Genomic DNA, 25,271 nt, shown 5'->3' with positions numbered 1-25,271 from the left:
CGTTCCTCCAGAGTACCATACCCGAACAAATCCTACAACAACCGTTCCTCCAGGGTACCATACCTGAACAAATCCTACAACAACCGTTCCTCCAGGGTACCATACCCGAACAAATCCTACAACAACCGTTCCTCTAGGGTACCATACCTGAACAAATCCTACAACAACCGTTCCTCCAGGGTACCATATCCGAACAAATCCTACAACAACCGTTCCTCCAGGGTACAATACCTGAACAAATCCTACAACAACCGTTCCTCCAGGGTACCATACCCGAACAAATCCTACAACAACCGTTCCTCCAGGGTACCATACCTGAACAAATCCTACAACAACCGTTCCTCCAGGGTACCATACCTGAACAAATCCTACAACAACCCCAGTGCTTAGGAAAATCAACCCCTCCACAGAGAGAGCGATCAGACAATAAAGAGAGAGATTGTTACATTACCTGTGGCTCTCTCGAAGAGCCTCGCTGCCCTTCCTCCAGGAGATCACGCCCCAGGGGGACATCTTGGGCCGGCACTCGATCAGCACGTCTCCTCCCTCCTTCACCATGGTGGGGCTCCTCAGCTGGTTCTGGGAGAAATCTGGGGCAACAGCTGAAACAAGACATGCATGTTAAAAACCCTTCGCTGCCCTTTTACTTTCCGATATCTAACTTTCAACATGCGTTACATGAGCGTAAAGCCATGAGTTTATCACATGAACTGCACTAGGAAATCCTAAGGGCCTTAGTATAGTGGACCCAGAGTCGTTCCTGGTGATGTTGCGTTGTCCCCCAAAAAATATATATATATACAGCAAGGGAAAATGAGACTCCCGATTGGCAAGGCCTAGAGATAGTCATTGGGAGTATTTCAATTGCATTTCCTTGACTCCTCATGTCCTCTCTCCTTGCCAACTTCTTAAAACCCATTGGTGGAGAAGGTCAGAAGGGAGGGACCTCTGGCTTTATCAGCCAGCAAGTTTCAACCATGTACACCTCAACATTCCTGTACTTCATATATAGTATAATCACGTACAGGTGAGGTGAGGAGAGAGGACATGAGGAGCCAAGCAAATGCAAGTGAGATTCTCCCATTGCCATTGGCCATAGCTAGAGGAGGTCTCAGCCAGGGTAGAAAAGGCTAAAGGAGATAAATAACCTCTCCACTCCAGCATGTATGGAATAGACTGAGAGTCAAAGGCAGATACTGAAAAGGCACAAAACCAAAATAATGAAATTGAATGTTATCTGTATAACCCCTAAATGGTTTAATAACAGTAGGTAAGCATGGATAAATTTGTAAGTCGCTCTGGATAAGAGCGTCTGCTAAATGACGTAAATGTAAATGTAAATAAATCATGGATATTTTAAACACATCCTCACATGGCTGCTCTGTACTTCAAAGTGAGGCATGTAGTGTGTGTGTGTGATGTTGAGCAGAAATGTCAGGGAAGGTAGGAGAGTGCTACACTGCACTCGTTAATTAACAGGGAATCATTTTCTCTGCAAAGAAAAACAAAGAAAAAATGTCATGTCCTTCAGTTTTTCAGCTCGATTTAGTTCTATCCTGATCATTTCCTTTTCACTCCTGGATCATCCCTCCCTGTGCTTTTATAAAGCACTTCAATTAGTGCATTTCTGCCAGGGTTTGTCAATTATATTTTTTACCTCCTCCAAATTTAACCTGGGCTCGTTGGCTGTGTTGGATCTAATTCCAATCAATGACAAAACAATGTTCAAACGTGATGGGAGATGGGTTGGGGAGTGAAAGCTGGAGGCTAGCCCTGACAGGACTGACAGGGCAGATGGGTGGGACTGGGGAGCACAGTGGCATGGCCATACATCAATAGCACTCCAGTGCATTCATCCTGTAATTTATGTTTTTTAATTAGGAGGAAATCACAGAGATGCTGGAGGTCACACTACAGTGGTAGGGAATGGAAAACAAATGTCGCAATAACACTAAAACATGCACACGACAAACAAACGTGCATACTGTACTACACTCTTAGGAAAAAAAGGTGCTACCTTTATATGTCCCCACAGGAGAACCCTTTGAAGAACCCTTTTTGGTTGCCAGGTAGAACCCTTTCTAGAACCCTTGGAACCAAAAAGGGTTCAACCTGGAACCAAAAATGGTTCTCCTATGGAGACAGCCGAAGAACCCCTTTAGATCCCTTTTTTCTAAGAGTGTACATACAATACATTTAGTCAGGCAGGCAGGCACACCAACACACATCCAGCCTTGTATTGCCTTACCAATGACTCTGAGCTCTGCATTGGAGTATACCTCCCCATGTTTGTTTCCAGCCACACATTGATACATTCCAATGTCGGACAGCGTCAGCCGGCTGATTGACAACGCTCCATTGGCAACTTGTATGCGCTCCTATGAACAGAGAGACAGAGTCATGCCCTTTGATATACCTTATTCCGATTGGTAATTTGCATAAAAGCATGCAGCCAATGTGCCAGTGAATTATAGTGTGGTAGTGACGGACGTGGCAATGAATCTAGGTTTTCATCACTAATGGAGGGAAAGGGCAGAGTGGAAGGAGGCAGGCTACCAGAAAATGACCCTAATCAATCTGCATGTTTATGAGAGTGATATAAAACCATTCCCAATGTATATCACTGGCTTCACCACGGGGCCAGTTTCCCCTTCAGCACAAGGACTGGATGTGAGGAATAGGAATATCTTAACATCAGAGCTATACAGTATTGTGAAAATTGGTTTCCCGATAGGTATTCCCTATACATACTAAGTACTGTAAGCTGTTATGTACACTGCAGATCACACACTGTACTGGGCTACCATTCAATAGTAGATTCCTGCCCCCGTGGTGAAGAAGATATACCTCTGTTGTGACTAGCCCATCAAAATAGACAGGCTTATTAGCCCAGATGGGCTTAATGCACTCAAACCCAGACACTTAGCTACTTTATCTTCAAGGTATGTTTACATTTATGAACTTAAGTACAAATATATATCTTTATTACCAGAATGGCATTAAACCGACAACAGTTTTTAGGGAAGGAATTTTGGCAGTGCTCTTTGTGACATTTTTACAGAGTTCTGCCTTCTGCCCTTCATCTCCTCTGTTTTTAGAGGCTCACCCTTAATGTCATTAGAGCACATTTCCATAGGGGTGTCGGCTCGGCTCAGCTTAGGTTTGGCACAGCCGTGACTCCAGGCAGTCTGACGGGATTAAGGTACTGTCATATGAAAAGAGGAGCTGTCCTCATTGAAACATCAGTAGCTAAGCCCGTGTTTGAGCAGGTTGCGTTGTGAATTTCCATAATGCTCAGTGGCTCATAGCTAGTCGGATGCACAGTGTTAAATGTGCCTGCTGGCAAGAGCGGCAGAATGGTGGTGGCGTATATCAGTCAGTGCGTAGAAATCTCTCTGTTTACGAGCTGCTATTAATTAAGCATGACGTTCCTCTTACATCAGCAGTTTTCCATGCGGGGACCTTGGGGGACCATCTGCATGCCTTATGCTGAATGGAAATGATTGGCAATGTTATTGCCAACACAACCAGGTTTCTTCATTTTATATAGGACAGTATAAACAACAAGCCACTTGTTTCGATTAATGTCAAACAAATTAATGTAATGGTGGTTTTTGAGATACCTTGAATTTCTCGTTTTTGATTATCGTCCCTCTCGGCAGGTATGATAAACGCATTAACATTATTGACAGTATCATAACTATTCATAGTCTGTGTACCCATGCACTTTAGCTCCGGACCAAACTTGCAAAGTTATTTGCAAAAATGAAGGTAATATCATAAGCCATTGCAGTCAGCTCATATGTCCAAATGAGCAGGACAAGCAGAAAAGGTCCCTATTGATTTACTGTAATGAATCACACCAAATGGTATATCTTCCCAGTTCCTGCCCTCCCTCCATGAATGACCTTTAGTTATCAGATTGATGAAGCTGCACTGGTTGCTGGTGACATTTCAAACAATGTAACACTTCTGCTTGATTAATCTAATTATCCAAGTGCATTACTAATCCTCCCATTTATGTCCATATTAAGGAAATCCTAGTCCATGAGAATGAACACATCGATGTGTCTCACCTTTTATCACAGATACACTCAGAGGCATCAGATACACTCAGAGGCATCCGATACAGATGGTCTCCAAATCTGTCCAGTTGAACTAGAAGTGTTAGAATTATATGGTACACTCTTTATAAAAAAGGGTGCAATGTAGAACCTTAAAGTGTTCTTCGGCTGTCCCCATAGGAGAACCCTTTGAAGAACCCTTTTTAGTTGTAGGTTAAACCCCTTTGGTTCCAGGTAGAATCCTTTAGGGTTCCATGTAGAACCCTTTCTACAGAGGGTTGAACATTGTACACAAAAGGGTTCTCCTATGGGGACAGCCGAAGAACCCGATTGTAACCCTTTTTTCTAAGAGTGTATGGAAATAAAAACAACTTTGAGTAAAATAATCCCTCAAACAGATGGGGGTAAATTTGTTACCTAATCTAATCCTTTCTTTCACCAAGCGATAGAACAATGCAAACCATTTCAGTAGACCTTGTAAAGGTTTTTAATAAAATGTGATGCAATGACTAGACAGATTGTTAATTATGCACAGCTGAAGGCAACCCTAATCTGGCTTTATGGGCAAAGGAGAGAGACAGAGCCTGCTGCTGCTGTTTGGAGCACTGCCTCTGGTAACAATAAAACAGGCCTGCGTCTCACATTTGTCCTGCATATATAACATAGACGAAATGATCGATACCCTCTGTTTTGTTTGTGACCATTTTGCATAATGAAGAAAATTTACATAAAGTCTGTTTATTTTTTCGTCCAAGCTGTGCCTGAGTGCTCACCATCAATCTCCAGCAAATATCCTGGCCACGTACTGTAGCACATGGGACCTGTCGCGCTCCCATTCAGGTATATTGAATCATATTTCCACAAAGCCGTAATGGATACTTCACTCTGACCACTGCACTTCTATGAGCTGAACAAATAACCTTGCAGTTGCAGTCTACACTGTACAGTATCTATTGTAGGTGTTCAGCTCTCATTATTGTGCTCATTATATGTAATCTGAGAGAGGCACGTGGCTATAGTACAGTAGGTATAGGATGCACAATAGTCAATGTGTTTTTATAAAATGGGTTGTTTGGATCCTGGATGCTGATTGGTTGATAGCAGGGAGTTGTACCATCACAATGCCTGTCATGGAAATTCTTACACAGGGACACTCGAAGTTTAAATAAATCATTATTTACTTGTCAGCGCACTGGATAGGTTCCAACCAACTCAATGCACCATAGTACACATGTCAATCAGGAGCTCTGCTTGGGCAGACCCAGCAGTTGTCTTATATACAGCTATACACCAAAGAGTTATGCTTGCATGATTTAGCATCATTAATTAATCATTACCGTTTTGTTTCCTTTCATGTGACCGACCAATACTGTTTCATAATGTGACAGACCAACACCTCACGAGGCTTCTCCTCTCTAAGCTGAGACCTTGAAACTGAGATATCTTTAATTTGTTCTCAAAACATGGTTTGTCTGGGCGTACTGCCAAATTGTAGCTATCCAATCTTTTTTTTTGCGATCTCCACCGTGCCATGCATTTGAACGTGGCGATACTGACAGCTTCTCTGATCCAGGCAAATTCATTTATCAGGATCATTATCAAATAATTGGCTAGAGAAACAAAGGTAAAACAAATGAAAATGCACATAGTTTGCTGTCATTTCAGCTGCTTAACTTCTCTAGCATAGGGGGCAGTATTTTGACGTCCGGATGAAAGGCGTGCCCGTAGTAAACTGCCTGCTACTCAGGCTCAGAAGGTAGGATATGCATATTATTAGTAGATTTGGATAGAAAACACTCTGAAGTTTCTAGAACGGTTTGAAATATGTCTGTGAGTATAACAGAACTCATATGGCAGGCAAAAACCTGAGAAAAATCCAACCTGGAAGTGTGGAAATCTGAGGTTTGTAGTTTTTCAAGTGGTTGCCTATACAGTATACAGTGACTTAGGGTTCATTTTGCACTTCCTAAGGCTTCCACTAGACGTCGACAGTCTTTAGAACATTGTTTCATGCTTCTACTGTGGGGAGAGAATAAGAGCTCCTGGAAGTAGCTGAGTGAGAAAATGACATGAGCTTAGTGGCACGCGCTCACGTGAGAGTTAGCTGTGTTCCTTTTCTTTTTTGAAGACATTGGAATTGTCCGGTTGGAATATTACTGAAGATTTATGATAAAAACATCTTAAAGATTGATGCTGTACATCGTTTGACATGTTTCTATGAATGTAAATATAACTTTTTTGACTTTTCCTCAGGACATTTTGCGCGCGCTTCCTGCATTTGGAGTAGTGGACTAAACGCGTGATCAAAAAGGAGGTATTTGGACACAAATTAAGGACTTTATCGAACAAAAATACATTTATTGTGGAACTGGGATTCCTGGAAGTGCATTCTGATGAAGATCATCAAAGGTAAGTGAATATTTATAATGTAATTTTTGTCATTTCTGTTGACTCCAAAATGGCGGGTATCTGTATGGCTTGTTTTGATATCTGAGCGCTGTACTCAGATTATTGCAAAATTTGCTTTCGCCATAAAGCTTTTTTGAAATCTGACACAGCGGTTGCATTAAGGAGAAGTGTATCTATAAGTCTTTGAATAACTGTTGAATATTTTATCAACGTTTATGATGAGTATTTCTGTAAATTGATGTGCTCATTCACCGGAAGTTTTGGGAGGCAAAACATTTCTGAACATTACACGCCAATGTAAAATGGGGTTTTTGGATATAAATATGAACTGTATCGAGCAAAACATACATGTATTGTGTAATATGAAGTCCTATGAGTGCCATCTGATGAAGATCATCAAAGCTTAGTGATTCATTTTAGCTGTATTTCTGTTTTTTGTGATGCCTCTCCTTGCTTGGAAAATGGCTGTGTGGTTTTTCTTGTCTCGGCACTGTCCTAACATAATCTAATGTTATGCTTTCGCCGTAAAGCCTTTTTGAAATTGGACAATGTGGTTGGATTAACGAGAAGTGTATCTTTAAAATGGGATATAATAGTTGTATGTTTGAGAAATTTGAATTTTTGTTGTTTTGAATTTGCCGCCCTGCTATTTCACTGGCTAGCATCCCACATACCCAGAGAGGTTAATGTGATTGTGTGACAGCTTTAGTTGGCTAGCTAGCAAAGGAGAAGTAACATTAGCTTAGCTATCATCCATAGCTATAGTATTGACTCAACAATCAGCTGGTTGTTGCCTATTTATACATTATTTATTAAATAATTATTTATTGAAGTTCTTGTCTCTCGTCATCATTGAACCTCTGCTAGGTAGCTATATGCCAATAATTTGTTTACATGGAGTGAATAGAAGGAACGACTAGGTCAAAACATGAGAATAGAATTAACAACTAGCCTGTTTTGTTAGCGTCTTCAGAATGTCACGGTTGTCGTAGGAAGGAGCGGACCAAAGTGCAGCGTGTGTGTCGTTCCACATTTTATTTTCACGGTGAAACTATGCAATACATATTAATAAACTGAATAACAAAACATACCGTGATTCAGAGGTGAAACATACACTAACTCAAAGACAATCTCCCACAAACCCAGGTGGGAAAAACACCTACTTAAGTATGATCTCCAATTAGAGACAACGAGGACCAGCTGCCTCTAATTGGAGATCATCCCAAACAAAACCCAACATAGAAATACAAAACTAGAACTTAACATAGAAAAACTAAACTAGAAAACCCCCCTGTCACGCCCTGACCTACTCTACCATAGAAAATAACAGCTTTCTATGGTCAGGATGTGACACAGAACGTCAGCACTAACAACTGACTTTTGCTCGGACTATATCATCTGGTGGAAAGATGAAATAAAACAAATTGACTCATTAAAATAATGTTTTTTTAATGAAAACATGTTGTTAATATTAAAAAAAAAATTTTTATAAAAGCAATAATATAATTGAACCTCCTTGGGCCTAAGAAAGAACCACCCTTAATCGGGAGCTATCACACAATAATCCCCGGGTTCTCATGCCTTTTGCTTAAATAACTGGCTTGCTACAGTCGATTTAGGATGCACAAAAGTCAGTGTGTTTATAAGGGGCTCTTCTCCTTTTTCTCCATTGGTGGTACAGGAGTAATAACTTCACTCTGGGAAGAGAGATTTTACCAGAAGATTACGGCGCTCTAAGACCAGCATAAAATTGTAGACACTTAACAAACCAGAGCCAAGTAGACACTTTCAGGATAATCAAAATCCTGTTAGATAAGTGTTGTTCTGGGGAACTGAACAGTTTAAAGCCATGCAGTAAAGGAATAAAGGTGATATCTAGCCAAATTGTGTTTAGATCTCTTCGTTTTTACAACAAAGTAAACCATGGACCCATATATTAGGAAAGAAGGCTGAACAAGCCAAGTGGGTGCACACTGCTTTTGTAAGGTTTATAACAGTAATTTAAGTTCATAAAACTATCTGCAGTGAAATGAGAATGGTGTCTGTTGTGCATGATGCCTTTCTATCTGAACACACTAACGTTGCATCCGCCTGTATCAGCACACATTCTGAGCATCTATACATTAGGTAAAGAGATAAATCAAACTCGATAAAAACAATGGAAATGCCATGGAAACATGTGGGGGAAAGATGCCGTGGGGGAAACACCCCGAATCTCCTCATTGCCCCCCTGCAAATGTTTTTTGCCTACATTTACGCTATTGTTTCAATGTTTATTTCACACTATGTTGAGGTAAAAATCGGAGTATAATGCTTGTATAGATGTCAACTCCAATACATGTTCATGTCATCGTCACCTATACACTGCATTACAGTTAAAAATGACTTTAACTACCACCACCGATTTCTGTATGCTAGCTATGCTACCAGCATATTCGAACGGGTGTTAGCATTTAGCAGTCACTTCTTCTATACTTGAAAAGGGACAACTTTTAAATGTTATGCATTGGATTTTAGCAACCACATTGTGGGCCTGTTACAATACATCAATCATGATGGATTTGACGAATATCCACTTTGTTAGAGCAGATTTGTTGAATGTGCACCAATCCAGCATCCTTCTTCTATCCCCCACAGTCTGCATTCCATTGACCTCTTTAATAAATCTATACTGTACACTTCACTCCATATTGGTCTCACCTCCAGTGACTCCAGGTTCTCTCCGTTCTTCATCCACCTATAGGAGGGCTTGGGCTTCCCGGTGGCCTTGCATTCCCACACCAGAGAGTCGTCAATGGGCTTCTGCACATCCTCAGGTTTCTCTATCAGATGTGGAGGGGCTGCATGGTAAAAAAAACATTGTGGTGAATTAGAACATACTCATACAGATAATATATCTCACAGGTAGCCTATACTCCTAATATTTCTAAAATAATGTGCAGTATTTTGAAATTATATAATATATATAATTATACTGATCCTATACTAAAATACATTTGAGTTATCTATTTCAGTAGCACATACAGATATAGGATCTTAATTTGAGACAGTTTTCTACAGCAGGAAAATAATCCTGAAGCAACTGGAATTCTGAATTATTATGTGGATTATAATTATTATATCTGTTTGTAGGTCTTGATAGATTTTTTCAAGTCTGAAATTTCAAAGTGGAAATTACAAACTTCAGAAGCATTTTTAAACCTCAAATACACTACACATTTCAAATGTCCTGCTATGCAGGAAAGTTCTCCTACAACAGTGATCAAATGAAGGTCCTACATCTGTATAATGAACCTAACACTTGGATAGTAATGCACCATTTACTCCATCTGCTGTATTTTTAGGTTCTTCTACTTACGTCCAAGCATAAGCTCAATTTGCATTGCTTTGCATTGACCTTATGCTTAAACAGAAGTACAACCTAAAAATACAGCAGCTGGGGTAAATGGTACATGACTATCCAAGTGTTAGGTTCATTAATACAAGCCAGACGTATTAGTGTGTCCATGGGTGGAAAGAAAGGTGCCATCTAGAACAAAAGAGGGCTCCTTGGCTCTCCCCATAGGTGAACCCTCTGAAGAAGCCTTTTCTGTTCCAGATAGAACACTTTTGGGTTCCATGAGGAACCCTTTCAACAGAGACCCAAAAGAGCTCTACTTGGAACCAAAAAGGGTTTTTACCTCGAACCAAAAAGGGTTATCCTATGGGGACAGCCACAAAATCCTTTTGGAACCCTTTTTTATAAGAGTGTACAGTACAGTGCCATAAAATACCTCTCCCAAAACCATTGAAGTAAATTATGGTGTAATTATACACGAGCTGCATTGATTCCTACTCTATCTTCCAAGTAACTCATGACTGGTTAACGAATTAGTGAGGGGCAAAATGAGGAATATAAACCTCCAGATTTACTATCCTCGTAACTATCCATGTTGTGGATGACGCTATAATCCTCTATCACACCAGGTCATTGTCACACCATACGTTTCCATTACACAGAACCTAAATAATGCCATACTGCCCGACTGACCTGTGAGGTGATTTATCTGTAATAGTACATACAAATCCAACTCTAATTGTGCTCCTGCTTCAGCTCAGCTTGCTTTCAACAATTTCAAGACGACACAGTGAGGAATCCAATAGTAATTGCGAATGTATCCCTATCCCTCCTGTGTGTATTTGATGTGATGCATGTGTGTGTGAGAGAGAAAATAGATAGAGAGAAAGAAAAAGAGAGTGAGAGAAAAAGAAAGAGGGAAAAAAATGTGTGTTTGTGTGGTCTGTGTGTGTGGCTGGGTATTAAGAGGGTAGCCAGTGTGTGTTTTGGACATGAAGTGCCCCATACGAGATAGCAGAGAGAGAGAGAGAGAGAGGAGAGGGGTACTCTGAGACTCCATTATCACCAGTCATTTAGCATCACATCCATGCCAGTGCTATCTAACAGAGGATCCTCGTGGCCATGCTCCAACCTCTCCACCTCCCAGGACCCCATTGTTGTTGTTGTTGTTTTTTAGCCCTGTCAGGGCCGCTCACTCCATCCCTCACCCACTGTGAACGTATCGACTCTCAGTCACAGATCACCAAATGAAAGCAGGCAGCCCATCCCTGGCTGCATCAGGCCCGGTGTGCACACAATCAGCCCACACATTTCAAATCAACCGGCTAAAGCAAAGAGGGTGATTGGGGATAGGCAAAAGGGGAATCAGAGAAAAGGACTTAGGACAAAGTTTTTATGTGCTGTATCTTGAGATACTACTTATTGTAGGAAAGTATGAAATAAACTGCAGAGGCAAATTGCTGATTAAAATCGGTAGCATATGCATATTTAGTTGTATTCATCTCCAGAGTAGGCAACCTTTTAGAATGCAAATGATCCATGATCATTAGTCCCTGTGTTTTGATTTAATACTCATCATCATTATACCTGGCAAATATCGACATGTCAAAATGCTCTCTCCAATCAAGAGTAAGACAATAGAGATGCATTTGAATGTAGCTTTGACTAACATGAAATAATTACTATCATTCACCTTGTAAAAACACAAGATGTGCAAGACCCAAAAGAACCCAATTAAAGCATTAGCATATAATTGCTAAGAAACTCTCAAATAATGCCCTCATCTCTTTTCTAGGCAGAAAGCTGAGGCTTTCATAGCTTTGTGGCTGCAGGTTGTACTGATGTACACAAGATACATTTATCCATTCCCTGATTCCGACACACTGCTGACGAATGTTTCAAAGGCTTAATTCAAACAGACTTGAAAATAAGATTACAGATTTGTATCACCTGGCAGAGAGACAGACAGAGAGACAGAGAGAGACACTTTACTTTTTGTCTTTCTTTAATGAAACATTCTCATTTAATTAAAATCTCACCCCCCCTTAAAATAAAACACCAAAAATATATCCTGTACTGCATACATGTGTACCATACTCACCTTTCCCTCTTCCACACGATACAAAACAACACCACACATCACAATAACCCCCCAAAAATCACCACTTCTACAACCGTATATCCAAAACATCTTACCCAGCTATACAGACAGGCCCCCCAACACACCATATCTCCTTATCATTTTATAGAACTCAAATTCGACCCTAAGGCCGCAGAGACCATCCCAATAAATAATAGTAAAGGGTCTGTTATCCCCCCACCTTTGACCCTGTTCCTCCTTGTTATCCAAATAGCCAACTTTGCCTGAGCAAACAGAAAATTCAACAAAACACATTTGGTCTTTTCCTTATTTGAATACCTGTACCCCATTATAAACATCCCAACAGTAGAACCTACCCCCAACCTCTCACACAGACATTCCAACAGAGACATTAATGGCATTAACCTGGCGCACACAGAAAACACATGAATCACAGTTTCTTTCATAACACAGAAAGGACACCCCTGCCCGATTCCCGGTTCAACCCGTGCCAACCAGCTGTTAGTGGCCAGGGCTCCATGAAGAACCCTCCACTGGAGGTCCCCTGACCTCTTTGGTGCTGGGGGTTTGTAGAGCCCCCTCCATCTAAAACCCACCATACTCTCCTCCCCACATACCCCCTGCCATTTACATTTGACATTTACGTCATTTAGCAGACGCTCTTATCCAGAGCGACTTACAAATTGGCGTATTCACCTTATGATATCCAGTGGAACAACCACTTTACAATAGTACATCTATATCTTTTTTTGGGGGGGGGAGGGTGGGGGGGTTAGAAGGATTACTTAATCCTATCCCAAGTATTCCTTAAAGAGGTGGGGTTTCAGGTATCTCCGGAAGGTGGTGATTGACTCAGCTGTCCTGGCGTCGTGAGGGAGCTTGTTCCACCATTGGGGTGCCAGAGCAGCGAACAGTTTTGACTGGGCTGAGCGGGAACTGTGCTTCCGCAGAGGTAGGGAGGCGAGCAGGCCAGAGGTGGATGAACGCCACTGATGTGCCTTCACTCCTGTTAGGCTCCTAATGTTCCTCACCTTAATGCATAGGTTGTAGAGGGCTTTACCTCCCACCCCTTCAAACTCCCCCAGGCTCGGAGTGTTAAAATCTAACAAGTCCTCCAGACCCCCTTGCCAGTCCCGAGTCTCTGCCATCACATGCAGTGGCGGAAACATTGGTGGCCCCTCCCCCTTTGGCCGCTCAAACACCCCCCTTACACCCCCCTGGACCTCCTCCAGGAATCTCTCCAACAGCCTAAGAGACGTGATTCCTGTTTGTTGTGCCAGGACATCCGGGGTTTTCCACCCCTCCTCTCCCAGCAGTCACAGGTCACCCAGCCTTAATAAGCCCGCTGCCATAATTTGCCTCTGCAGGGTGGCCGACTGAACCAATTTCAAAGGGATGGCCGGGTTGTTGAAGATAGGCTCCTCCCACACCCACAGCCCAGGCTCCAAACCCCCTTCTCGTGTGGGCCTTAGCAGCTGCCAGGCCCTCAGAGTAAAAATCAGAGAGAACTGCTGAGAGTAAAAATCAGGGAGAACTGCTGTACTCAGCCTCTCCAGCCTCATGAGGAACAGCTGCCGGTCCAACCCTAATCCGCCAGCTCTCCTCAGCAGTGAGCATGCTGGTTCCCTCCAGCCAACATCAGTGTGGTACAGCAGTCTCTGCGCCGCCTTTAGTCGGAATGCAGCCACCCTGCTCTCCAGTTCCACCAGGCCCTGTCCTTCTTCGTGGACGGTCATGTACAACACTGCCGCCCTCAGCCAGTGATGGCCTGACCAGAGAAACTCCACAGTTCGCTAACGCATCTCACCCACCACAGAGGTCACCCGCCCATCAGACAGCCGTAGACAATGCATACCCTTGGCTTTTTTTTTCACTGCTCTTTTTCACCACTCTGTCTTTCCAAACCAATGGAGGAGGAGCTGGGAGCATCCATCTCCTTGAGCATGGAAAACCTAGCTCTTACAAGTGCTCCCTTTGCTTTAACCTGGAAAAAAACGGCCCAGGTCCCTACGTAATTCAGCTAAGTGAGCCTGGAGGCCTACATTGCCTTGCCCCACCATCTCTACCTCCATCTCACTAATACTACGCTCTAGTTCCCCCAATACTCTCCTAGCCTCTGAGCTGTATACCGTTGACAGAAAAGCCGATTTGGACTTTCCCCACATCCCACCATTGGCTCAGAGACTCATACTCCTCTGCTGCCCCCAACTTTCCCAAAAGGTCTGGAAATCTGAGCAAAAAGTGGCATCTTGTAAGAGCTTTTACATTAAACTTCTAATAGGATGCCTGCCGGTGCCCTGGTGAAATAGATAGCCGAGCCATGGTTATGTGGTGATCAGAAAATCCCACCGGGAGAATGGTAGAGCCCACCAGCCTATTGCGCCGATTCCTGGACATGTACAAACGATCAAGTCGAGCTGCACTCACCCTAGCCCCAAAAACCTTCACCCATGTACAGTTGAAGTCAGAAGTTTACATACACTTAGGTTGGAATCATTAAAACTTGTTTTTCAAACACTCCACAAATTTCTTGTTAACAAATTATAGTTTTGGCAAGTCAGTTAGGACATCTACTTTGTGCATGACACAAGTAATTTTTCCAACAATTGTTTACAGACAGATTATTTCACATATAAGTCACTGTATCACAATTCCAGTGATGTCCCTTAACCTGAATCCATGCCATATCGACAGCGTCTCCTCCACACTAGGCTGAGAAGCCATCGCGCACACCACACCTTCCAAACCCCAGGAAATTAACTCTGTCCTCTTCCACCCTAACTTTGAAAAAAACCTGTGGATACCGCTAAACAAAGTGCATTAACCCTCCACCATAGAAAATAAAAATTGAAAGAAAAGACCAAGGACAGATACAAGAACATTTGTTAGGACTGACCCCTTCACACCAAACACTCAAACTCCAAAAAACTCCCAGCATGCACTGCAAGACAGAGATAGAGAGAGAGAGAAAGTACATCACAATAGGACAGACCTGCTGCTAATATGGACAACCTATCCCCTGTAGCTCACAGCCAGAGAAACACTGCAGGGAGCTTGGAGGCATGCACGTTGTAAATAATGCCAAATTGTTTAATGCACAGAAAGAGTTATTCCTGACAGCTGACAGAGCCTGACTTACAAACCACAGGGGCATAGAGATGGGGAAACCAATTGAAGGAGAGATATTCAGTTGAATTTGGAAGAAAATCAAGAGATCATAAATATTTACCCGCACGGAAATAGATGGCCTGTATAGAAGTATGTATGTTAGTTATCACCTGCTGTGCTCAGTTTTTTTTTAAACTTTGTTTTACAATCCATATAACTATACTGTATATCGTTGCTGCTACCAAAGCGAACATACTTTCATATAATTAGTCCAGGCGGCCATGTTTCTTTAGAGTATTTTCCAGCATTTATCTGTGACTGATCCACATTGTGGGAATATAAACAAGTGTAATAAAAAATGCAGGGAGCCAGACAAGCTATTCTTGTAAATGGGCCATTAGGCATGCAGCGGAGAAAGACCCCAGAAGGTAGAGATAAATCTCAGTGGTGAGGATAGCCTACAGGTACTTACTTAATAAAAGGACATCTTGTATGAAGAATGCCATCGTATGACTACTAGAGAACAACGGAAGGTCACGACCCTTTATTTGAATGTCCATAGTAAATGCAAATGAGTTTGGCCTAAAATAGACTAGACTCCACTCTGCCACTGATAGAGCCTTGAGACTGCCTGCTGCGTTATTAGAGGTAAAAAATACTGACTAATGCTGGGGCCAATAGTGACAATAATATTGGTCCTACTAGGGAGACAAAAATCATTTAGCTAAACTATTTTATTTTTCTCTCAGCTTGACATCCTGAACAGACAGTGATGTTTTTGATGATTTTACCTCAATAACCAAGAGCAAGGTTCACAAATAATACATGCATGGATGACAATGACAGCAAATCCAAAACAGAAATATTCAGCCGCAGGGAATCAGTTGAAGATCTACATTATTAAGTAGAGGATATCACCAGAATACTATCTGAATGAAACAGACATGAATAAAACTAATAACACTAACAACCACATTTCACAACTACTCTTCCTCATCTTCAGTCAGATGCTGCACTGCGGATTATTCTGATGGCATATGTGGCCCTGGTCTAAGTATAGTACATTTAACAGCTTTGATCTCCAGTCAAGTTGGATGTCAATCACAATGCCATCTGGTGGAGACCAATACAAGTCCCACGCACAAGGTCACATCCAAGGTCTCCTCCTCATCCACATCATCATTGCTTTAATCTGGATCAAAATATTATGGGCATCATGGCCGGCGGGGCTTTAATCATTTGGGATGCTCTGTTAAAACGATGCTCCCCCATGCAAAGTGGCCACAGTTGATTACCGATGGCTATGTTTTAAACCCAGTTAGGTCTCCCTTTGATGTGTTTCAATCTGAGCGAAGCTGACACATGCAGCCTTCACTGGTTCAAATACTCATGTGGTTCAGGATCACCTACCGTAGAATGAAAGCTTTCCTTTTACAGTGTTCTTCCCCCTGGAGTTCTCTGCCACACACTCGTATGTGCCCGCGTCTTCCTGCTGGAAATAAGGGATTTCCAGGACGCCGCTGGCTTTCCTCACGTCCACCTTCCTAGAAAAGGGGATTCCGTCCACTCTATTCCAGTTTATAGAGGGGACAGGGCTGGAGTAAAGAGGAATGGAAAGAGAAACCTTGTAGCATGTTCATATTACAAACACAAATCATTTGTAATATCACAACCTCACCACAATACTTAACCTAGATGGATTCAATTGATCAGACAAAAAAAACTGACATGTAGGTAATACATAATTCAGCTAGTGTACCAGGAGTCACAGCCCCAACTCTACGAGAAATCTCAGATGTCCAGCTCAGCTTCAATCAGAGGAGGGTTGGCGGCATGCAGTGATACATGAAAAATATCTAGCTGTTTGTTAATAACCTTTCTGCTTTTCATGTATTTGTGTGCCTGTTTAACCAAGCCCAGAGTCTACTTACTTTCCTAATGCAAAACATTCCAGTTTCACTGTCAATCCTTTGGCTACATGGACAATCTCTGGAAACTGAACTTCGATCTTCGGCTCGTATTCACCCATTATACCTGAGGAGAGTAATTCACAACCAATATAAGAAAGCAAAAAACAACAACACAGATAATATGATATGTCGTTTCCTACATATGTCCTATAAGCGATTACAATCATACACCTGAGAAGTGGTTCTTTTGGAAAACCAATAACAGGTTCTCATTGTTGCTGTTATTCTCTATCTGCAAATCTCTATAACATTTCCAGAGGTTTCTCAGCCCAAATGGGCTCTTGAAATGGGAGAAACAAGCCAATTTCATCTCCTTGATATTGTGAGGCACGGTTTCCTGACTGACTGTGAAAGCTCATTCAGATCTGTATTTCCATTGTCTAATACAGCCAGGTAGCCAAGACCCTATCAGCCATGGTAAATGAGACAGCTGGATGAGGCTCTAATCAGTGATGTAGTCAAGTCACTAAACCTCGAGTCCGAGTCGAGTGCCAAGTCCCTACACTATTAGAAAAAAGGGTTCCAAATGGGTTCTTTGTGGAGGAATAGGGTTATACCAAGAACTGTTTTCATCTGAAGAACCCTTTTTGGAAGACGAGGGTTCTTTGTAAGGCAAGCCCACTGGGCACAGATGTCAGTTCAACACCTAATTTTGATTTAAATATGTTGAGTTGTTAACTAACCTGAATTCACTGTGAAATCAACAACAGAAATCACCATGTCATTGGATTTAGGTTAAAAGTTGGGTGAAATAAATTCCATTACTGGGAGATGAATTCACCTTTCAGCAGGACAATAACCTAAAACACAATGCCAAATCTACACTGAAGTTGATTACCAAGAAGACAGTGATTGTGGCCAAGTTACACTTTTGACTTAAATCTGCTTGAAAATCTATGGCAAAACTTGAAAATGGTTGTTTAACCTGTTAGGGCTAGGGGGCAGTATTGACACGGCCGGATAAAAAACGTACCCGATTTAATCTGGTTACTACTCCTGCCCAGTAACTAGAATATGCATATAATTATTGGCTTTGGATAGAAAACACCCTAAAGTTTCTAAAACTGTTTGAATGGTGTCTGTGAGTATAACAGAACTCATATGGCAGGCAAAAACCTGAGAAGATTCCAAACAGGAAGCGCCCTCTCTGACAAGTTGTTGTTCATCTTGGCTCTTTTTATTGAAGACTGAGGATCTTTGCCGTAACGTGACATTTCCTACGGCTCCCATAGGCTCTCAGAACCCGGGAAAAAGCTGAACGATATCGAGGCAGCCTCTGGCTGAAACACATTATCGCGTTTGGATAGTGGCTGGTCAGAGTACTCTGAGACTCACGCTCGTGCATGAGGGCACGAGATGTATTTATTTTCTCTCTCTTTGTACGTATACAGGCTTTCCCGGTCGGAATAGTATCGCTTATTTACGAGAAAAATGGCATAAAAATTGATTTTAAACAGCGGTTGACATGCTTCGAAGTACGGTAATGGAATATTTAGAATTTTTTTGTCACGAAATGCGCCATGCTCGCCACCCTTATTTACCCTTTCGGATAGTGTCTTGAACGCACAAACAAAACGCCGCTGTTTGGATATAACAATGGATTATTTGGGACCAAACCAACATTTGTTATTGAAGTAGCAGTCCTGGGAGTGCATTCTGACGAAGAACACCAAAGGTAATCAAACTTTTATAATAGTAAATCAGACTTTGGTGAAGGCTAAACTTGCTGGGTGTCTAAATAGCTAGCCCTGTGATGCCGGGCTATCTACTGAGAATATTGCAAAATGTGCTTTCACCGAAAAGCTATTTTAAAATCGGACATATCGAGTGCATAGAGGAGTTCTGTATCTATAATTCTTAAAATAATTGTTATGTTTTTTGTGAACGTTTATCGTGAGTAATTTAGTAAATTCACCGGCAGTGTTCGGTGGGAATGCTAGTCACATGCTAGTCACATGCTAATGTAAAAAGCTGGTTTTTGATATAAATATGAACTTGATTGAACAAAACATGCATGTATTGTATAACATAATGTCCTAGGGTTGTCATCTGATAAGATCATCAAAGGTTAGTGCTGCATTTAGCTGTGGTTTGGGTTTATGTGACATTATATGCTAGCTTGAAAAATGGGTGTCTGATTATTTCTGGCTGGGTACTCTGCTGACATAATCTAATGTTTTGCTTTCGTTGTAAAGCCTTTTTGAAATCGGACAGTGTGGTTAGATTAACGAGGGTCTTGTCTTTAAAATGGTGTAAAATAGTCATATGTTTGAAAAATTGAAGTTTTTGCATTTTTGAGGTATTTGAATAACGCGCCACGCAAGCGTCCCACCTAGCCCATAGAGGTTAACAATGATCAACAACCAATTTGACAAAGCTTGAAGAATTTTGAAAAGAATTATAGGCAAATGTTTCACAATGCAGGTGTGGAAAGCTCTTAGAGACTTACCCAGAAAGATTCAAAGCTGTAATCGCTCCCACAGGTGATTCTAACACGTATTGACTCAGGGGGTTGAATACTTATCTAACCAAGATATATTAGTGTTTTATTTTTTTATATATATTTTTTTATGAATGTTACATTTTTCTTCGACTTTGACATTAATGAATATTTTGTGTAGATCATTGCTTTTTAAAAAAATATAAAATTAAATCAATTTTAATCCCACCTTGTCACAAAACAAAATGTGGAAAAAGTCCAGGGGCACTGTATATCTCTATTATGTGTGGGAATACTTTGGAACAGATTTTCTAAATTAAAATCACTTGGAGCTGATTTACTGGTGTTTTACAGTCTTTTTTGGGGCTCAGAAAACTTCGGGGGCCAAAAACACTTGGGCCAAATTCGGCACAGAGGCCACCCTGCTTTAGAGGATAAAAGGGGTTTTGGTAAAACCCTTCATAGAGTGTTCTAGCCTGAACCCTTCATAGAGGGTTCTAGATAGAACCATTTACAGGGGGTTCTACGAAGAAACCTACATAGAAGGTTCTAGTTAGAATTCTCTGCAAAGAGTTCTACCCAGCTCCAAAAAGGGTTCCCCTATGGGGAAAAACCCTTAATGGTTCTTCTTAACACCTTTTTTTTAAGAGTGTATGGGTCGGAGTCCTTTATGCTCGAGCCCGAGTCGAGTCACAAATCCCTTGTTGGTGCTCAAAGCTACATTTTGTAATGTAGAAAGCTTGATAACATACTGTTTTGCACATTGGTAAGCCTAGCAGCAAATACAGTAGCTATCGGACATTTGCTGTTGTAGCTATCATGTTGAATAATGCAAGGGAGAGAGACTTTCTGACAACAAAGTCACTACTGGTCGAGTCCAAGTCCAAGTCATGACTGGTTGAGTCCGAAAATCATTACTTAAGTCCGAGTCAAGTCCAAGTCCTGGACTCGAGTTCTACAACACTGTCTCATACCATAACCTTTAGGAGGTAATAGAAGCTAATGTGCCCTGTGTGATTGGATGGTTCATTGTTGATGCCTCATTGTCACACCAGTAGGTATTATAAGTTGGCAAAAAAAGATACTCATGCTGCATCTTAAAAAATAGTATGCACTAGAAGTAGTGATTCCAGACAAGCAGAGATCCAGTGTCCTGCATTTTAAACCTAACCCTCAAATGCTGCTGCTTCTGCAGTGGTGTATCTAAACAATTCCCACCTGACTGCTTAGATACAGTCAGCGTAATTTACTGTAATATTATGCTATACTACGGCCTCCCGAGTGGGGCAGTGGTCTAAGGCACTGCATCGCAGTGCTAGCTAGTGCCACTAGATATTCTGGGTTCGAGTCCAGGCTCTGTCGCAGCTGGCCACAACCGGGAGACCCATGGGACGGCACACAATTGGCCCAGCGTCATCCAGGTTAGGGGAGGATTTGGCCGGCAGGGATGTCCTTGTCCCATCACGCACTAGCAACTCCTGTGGTGGGCCGGGCGCAGTGCACGCTGATACGGTCGCCAGGTGCACAGTATTTCCTCCAACACATTGATGTGACTGGCTTCCGGGTTAAGTGGGCATTGTGTCAATAAGCAGTGTGGCTTGGTTGGGTTGTGTTTCGGAGGGCGCATGGCTCTTCACCTCTCCCGAGTCAGTACGGGAGTTGCAGCAATGAGACAAGACTGTAACTACCAATTGGATACAATGAAAAAGGGGTAAAAGTAACAAAAAATAACTAAAAAAAAATATATTACGCTATTCAATCCTCAAATCATATTTTATTGGTCACATACACATGGTTAGCAGGTGTTATTGCGAGTGTAGCGAAATGCTTATTCTTCTAGATCTGACAGGTAAATCTAAATCTAACACGTAAAATCTAACAATTCCACAACAAAACCTAATATCTAACAAATTCCACAACAAAACCTAATACACACAATCTAGCAAAGGAATGGGATAAGAATATACACTGCCGTTCAAAAGTTTGGGGTCACTTAGAAATGTCCTTGTTTTTGAAAGAAAATAAACATTAAAATAACATTAAAATAACATCAAACTGATCGGAAATTCAGTGTACTGTAGACATTGTTCATGTTGAAAATGACTATTCTGGATGGAAACGGCAAATTTTTAATGGAATATCTACATAGGCGTACAGAGGCCCATTATCAGCATCACTCCTGTGTTCCAATGGTACATTGTGTTAGCTAATCCAAGTTTATAATTTTAAAAGGTGAACTGATCATTAGAAAACCCTTTTGCAATTATGTTAGCACAGCTGAAAACTGTTGTGCTGTTTAACGAAGCAATAAAACTGGCTTTCTTTAGACTAGTTGAGTATCTGGAGCATCAGCATTTGTGGGTTCGTTTACAGGCTCAAAATGGCAAGAAACAAATAAGTTTCTTCTGAAACTTGTCAGTCTGTTTTTGTTCTGAGAAATGAAGGCTATTCCATGCGAGAAATTGCCAAGAAACTGAAGATCTCATACAGATCTCTAACCAGAATAGAAAGAGGAGTGGGAGGCCCCGGTGCACAACTGAGCAAGAGGACAAGTACATTAGAGTCCTCAACTGGCAGCTTCATTAAATAGAACACACAAAACACCAGTCTCAACGTCAACGGTGAAGAGGCGACTCCGGGATGCTGGCCTTCTAGGCAGAGTTGCAAAGAAAAAGCCATATCTCTGTCCAGTGTCTGTATTCTTTTGCACATCTTAATCTTTTATTTTTATTGGCCAGTCTGAGATACTATTTAATGAAGCTGCCAGTTGAGGACTTGTGTGGGGTCTTTTTCTCAAACTAGACACTCTAATGTACTTGTCCTCTTGCTCAGTCTGTAGGTAGGCAGCCGCCTATCTGTGCTAGCGGTGGCTGTTTAACAATCTGATGGCCTTGAGATAGAAGCTGTTTTTCAATCTCTCTGTCTCAGCTTTGATGCACCTGTACTGACCTCGCCTTCTGGATGGAAGCGGGGTGAACAGGCAGTGGCTTGGGTGGTTATTGTCCTTGATGATCTTTCTTGCCTTCCTGTGACATCGGGTGGTGTAGGTGTCCTAGAGGGCAGGTCGTTTGCCACCAGTGATGCATTGTGCAGACTGCACCACCCTCTGGAGAGCCTTGCGGTTGTGGGCGGTGCAGTTGCCATACCAGGCGGTGATACAGCCCAACAGGATGCTCTCAATTGTGCACCTGTAAAAGTTAGTGAGAATTTTCGGTGACAAGCCACATTTTTTCAGCCTTCTTCACCACACTGTCTGTGTGGGTAGACCATTTCAATTTGTCGATGGTATGTACACAGAGGAACTTAAAACTTTCCACCTTCTCCACTGCTGTTGTGTCGATGTGGATAGGGGGGTGCTCCCTCTGCTGTTTCCTGAAGTCCACAATCCTTTCTTTTGTTTTGCTGACATTGAGAGGTTATTTTCCTGACACCACACCCCGAGGGCCCTCACCTCCTCCCTGTAGGCTGTCTCGTCATTGTTGGTAATCAAGCCTACCACTGTTGTGTCGTCTGCTAACTTGATGATTGAGTTGGAGGCGTGCATGGCCACGCTGTCATTCATCAATAGGGAGTACAGCAGGGGGCTGAGAACACCCCCTTGTGGGGCCCCAGTGTTGAGGATCAGCGGAGTGGAGATGTTGTTTCCTACCTTCACCACCTGGGGGTAGCCCGTCAAGAAGTCCAGGACACAGTTGCACAGGGCGGAGTCGAGCCCCAGGAGTTTGGAGGGTACTATAATGTTGAATGCTGACCTGTAGTCAATGAAGAGTATTCGTACATAGGTATTCCTCTTGTCCAGATGGGATAGGGCAGTGTGCAGTGTGCAGTGTGATGGCGATTGCATCGTCTGTGGACCTATTCGATCGGTAAGCAAATTGAAGTGGGTCTAGGGTTACAGGTAGGGTGGAGGTGTAATGATCCTTGACTAGTCTCTCAAAGCACTTCATGATGACAGAAGTGAGTGCTACGGGGGGATAGTCATTTAGTTCAGTTACCTTAGCTTTCTTGAGAACAGGAACAATGATTGCCATCTTGAAACATGTGGTATTATTTAATGATAGGTCGGCTGACTACACATAAATGTTTCCCCTGATTCAACCAATTATAGTTGTCTTAAGGACCATATTCAATAGGGAGGGTTAATTTACTCATGATCATATCTAAGAGGGATGAATAATTAGCAGTAGTAGTTTTCATGCTAACATACTGAATGTAACACGTGGGTTATGAACCGGGGTCTCCCACAGGAACAACCAACATATTAGCCCATTAGACCAAGATGAAATTCCCTCATGGGCGGAGGGCTGATGCTGGTTTTGAAGTTTGCAGGCGGGTTACCTCATCCTGTGACCATGACCAACTCATGTCCGCTACATGTACTTGCACCTGACATATCTGGTAGATATAACGATTAGAAAAACATATCTGATATTTGTTCATGTTAAAAGGACTCTTCTGGTTTCAGATTGAGGCCTAAACAGTTGGAGTAAAAGATCTGCTCAAGGCCATGCAAGAAAGCCCACTAACCAATGGTTGTGGTGCTTCAGGCTGGCTTTGTCAAAGGCTCTCCAATGAAAATGTATTTTGTCTGAGTGATCTAATTGTTGGCTTTCTCTAACTAATGTTTAACACTATGCAGAGATACAATTATTAATATACTGTATGTATGATTTATTAATGGTATAGTAGTGTAGTTTAATATTACTGACATTTCACCTACTGATTGTGAACAAATTACACTTTTCAAATGTGATAGTATTGAACACATTACACAGCACAACAGCAAAAAAATGAACATATGAAATAGGAATATACTGTTTTGATAGGGTGTAAGTGGTTGTCGTAGAACTGGATCTCACCATCACTGCGGAGCACCAAAGGCGTGGGCGGGCCCTGGACTCTGGTTTTGGTGACAGTATTGGTCACCACACAGGTGTAGTTGCCCACATCAGAAGGCTCCACTTTAGCGATGTATAGATTCCCCGTCTCCTGGGAGATAAAGCGTCGTGTGTCCTGCTTCACAAACGAGGGATACTCATTAAAAATCCAGGAGAATGTCAGATCTGTGGAGAAAGGAGAAGAAATGTGTGAGATCAAATACAACTAAAATTACACCAGGGTTTCAGGGTCACGCTGACTCTCCTTATTAGAATAATAACATGGGAGAATAGGGAGAATACCAGTTTTGTCTGGTTGGAATTGATTTGGTGGAGTAGCAGGTGTGTGGGGTTGTTTGATTCTTCACCCTCCAAAGGGGTTGCAGAATCATCACAGAGCTACATGCTAGGGTGAAAATTAATGATGGTCCGAGTGTGATGAGTTAGGAGGTGCTCTAATTATCTGGACACATTTCAAAATTAATATTGTTTGTGTGGCAGGGTTTCTTTTGTAAAAAAATTAATATTGCATTTTGACGAAATCAGAGGACATTTTGTAGATAATACAAGGCCTTGAGATTGGCTGAATGTTTTATTTCACAGAGAAAAGAAACTTTAAACATGCAATTCAAAGTTAAGATTGACCGACCAGGAAGCCAGTTCGGGTTTTGTTTTTGTAGCACACAGTTGGACAGCAGAGTAACATGACCAAAAATGATGGTTTTATTGATGCAACAGTGCGAGAAAACAAATTCATTTGGGGAATGCGTAAGGGATAGGCCTAATTTCTAAGGGACGATGGGCTTGAGCTCGGATCGTCACCGAATACTAGGTTAATTGTACTGTAAGTAAATGTTAAAATAACTCTCACCATGATGGTAAAAATAACAATACAACAATTATACCCTGATGAAGACAGCTTGTCTGTCGAAACGTTTGTTATTAGGTTATTCAATTATTGCATT

At 41.9% G+C, this 25,271-nt stretch overlaps 1 protein-coding gene across 3 annotated transcripts in view; it reads right to left on the bottom strand.

The window, feature by feature from the left end:
• Positions 1–25,271, bottom strand: part of LOC106565727 (contactin-4) — a 257,951-nt gene that overhangs the window by 57,367 nt on the left and 175,313 nt on the right. For all 3 annotated transcript variants that reach the window (XM_014133149.3, XM_014133151.3, XM_014133150.3), the window contains exons 6-11: positions 24,289–24,492; positions 16,951–17,053; positions 16,430–16,614; positions 9,174–9,313; positions 2,249–2,378; positions 452–602 (exon numbers count right to left, since the gene is read on the bottom strand). In XM_014133149.3, coding sequence (XP_013988624.1) covers positions 452–602; positions 2,249–2,378; positions 9,174–9,313; positions 16,430–16,614; positions 16,951–17,053; positions 24,289–24,492 — 913 coding nt within the window. The remainder of the gene's footprint in view (positions 1–451; positions 603–2,248; positions 2,379–9,173; positions 9,314–16,429; positions 16,615–16,950; positions 17,054–24,288; positions 24,493–25,271) is intronic.

This window comes from Salmo salar, chromosome 12, assembly GCF_965601325.2.
Source record: "Salmo salar chromosome 12, fSalSal1, whole genome shotgun sequence".
NCBI lineage: Eukaryota > Metazoa > Chordata > Actinopteri > Salmoniformes > Salmonidae > Salmo > Salmo salar.
The sequence above is the reverse complement of the archived record's forward strand: the minus strand, read 5'-3'. Positions and strand labels throughout refer to the sequence as shown.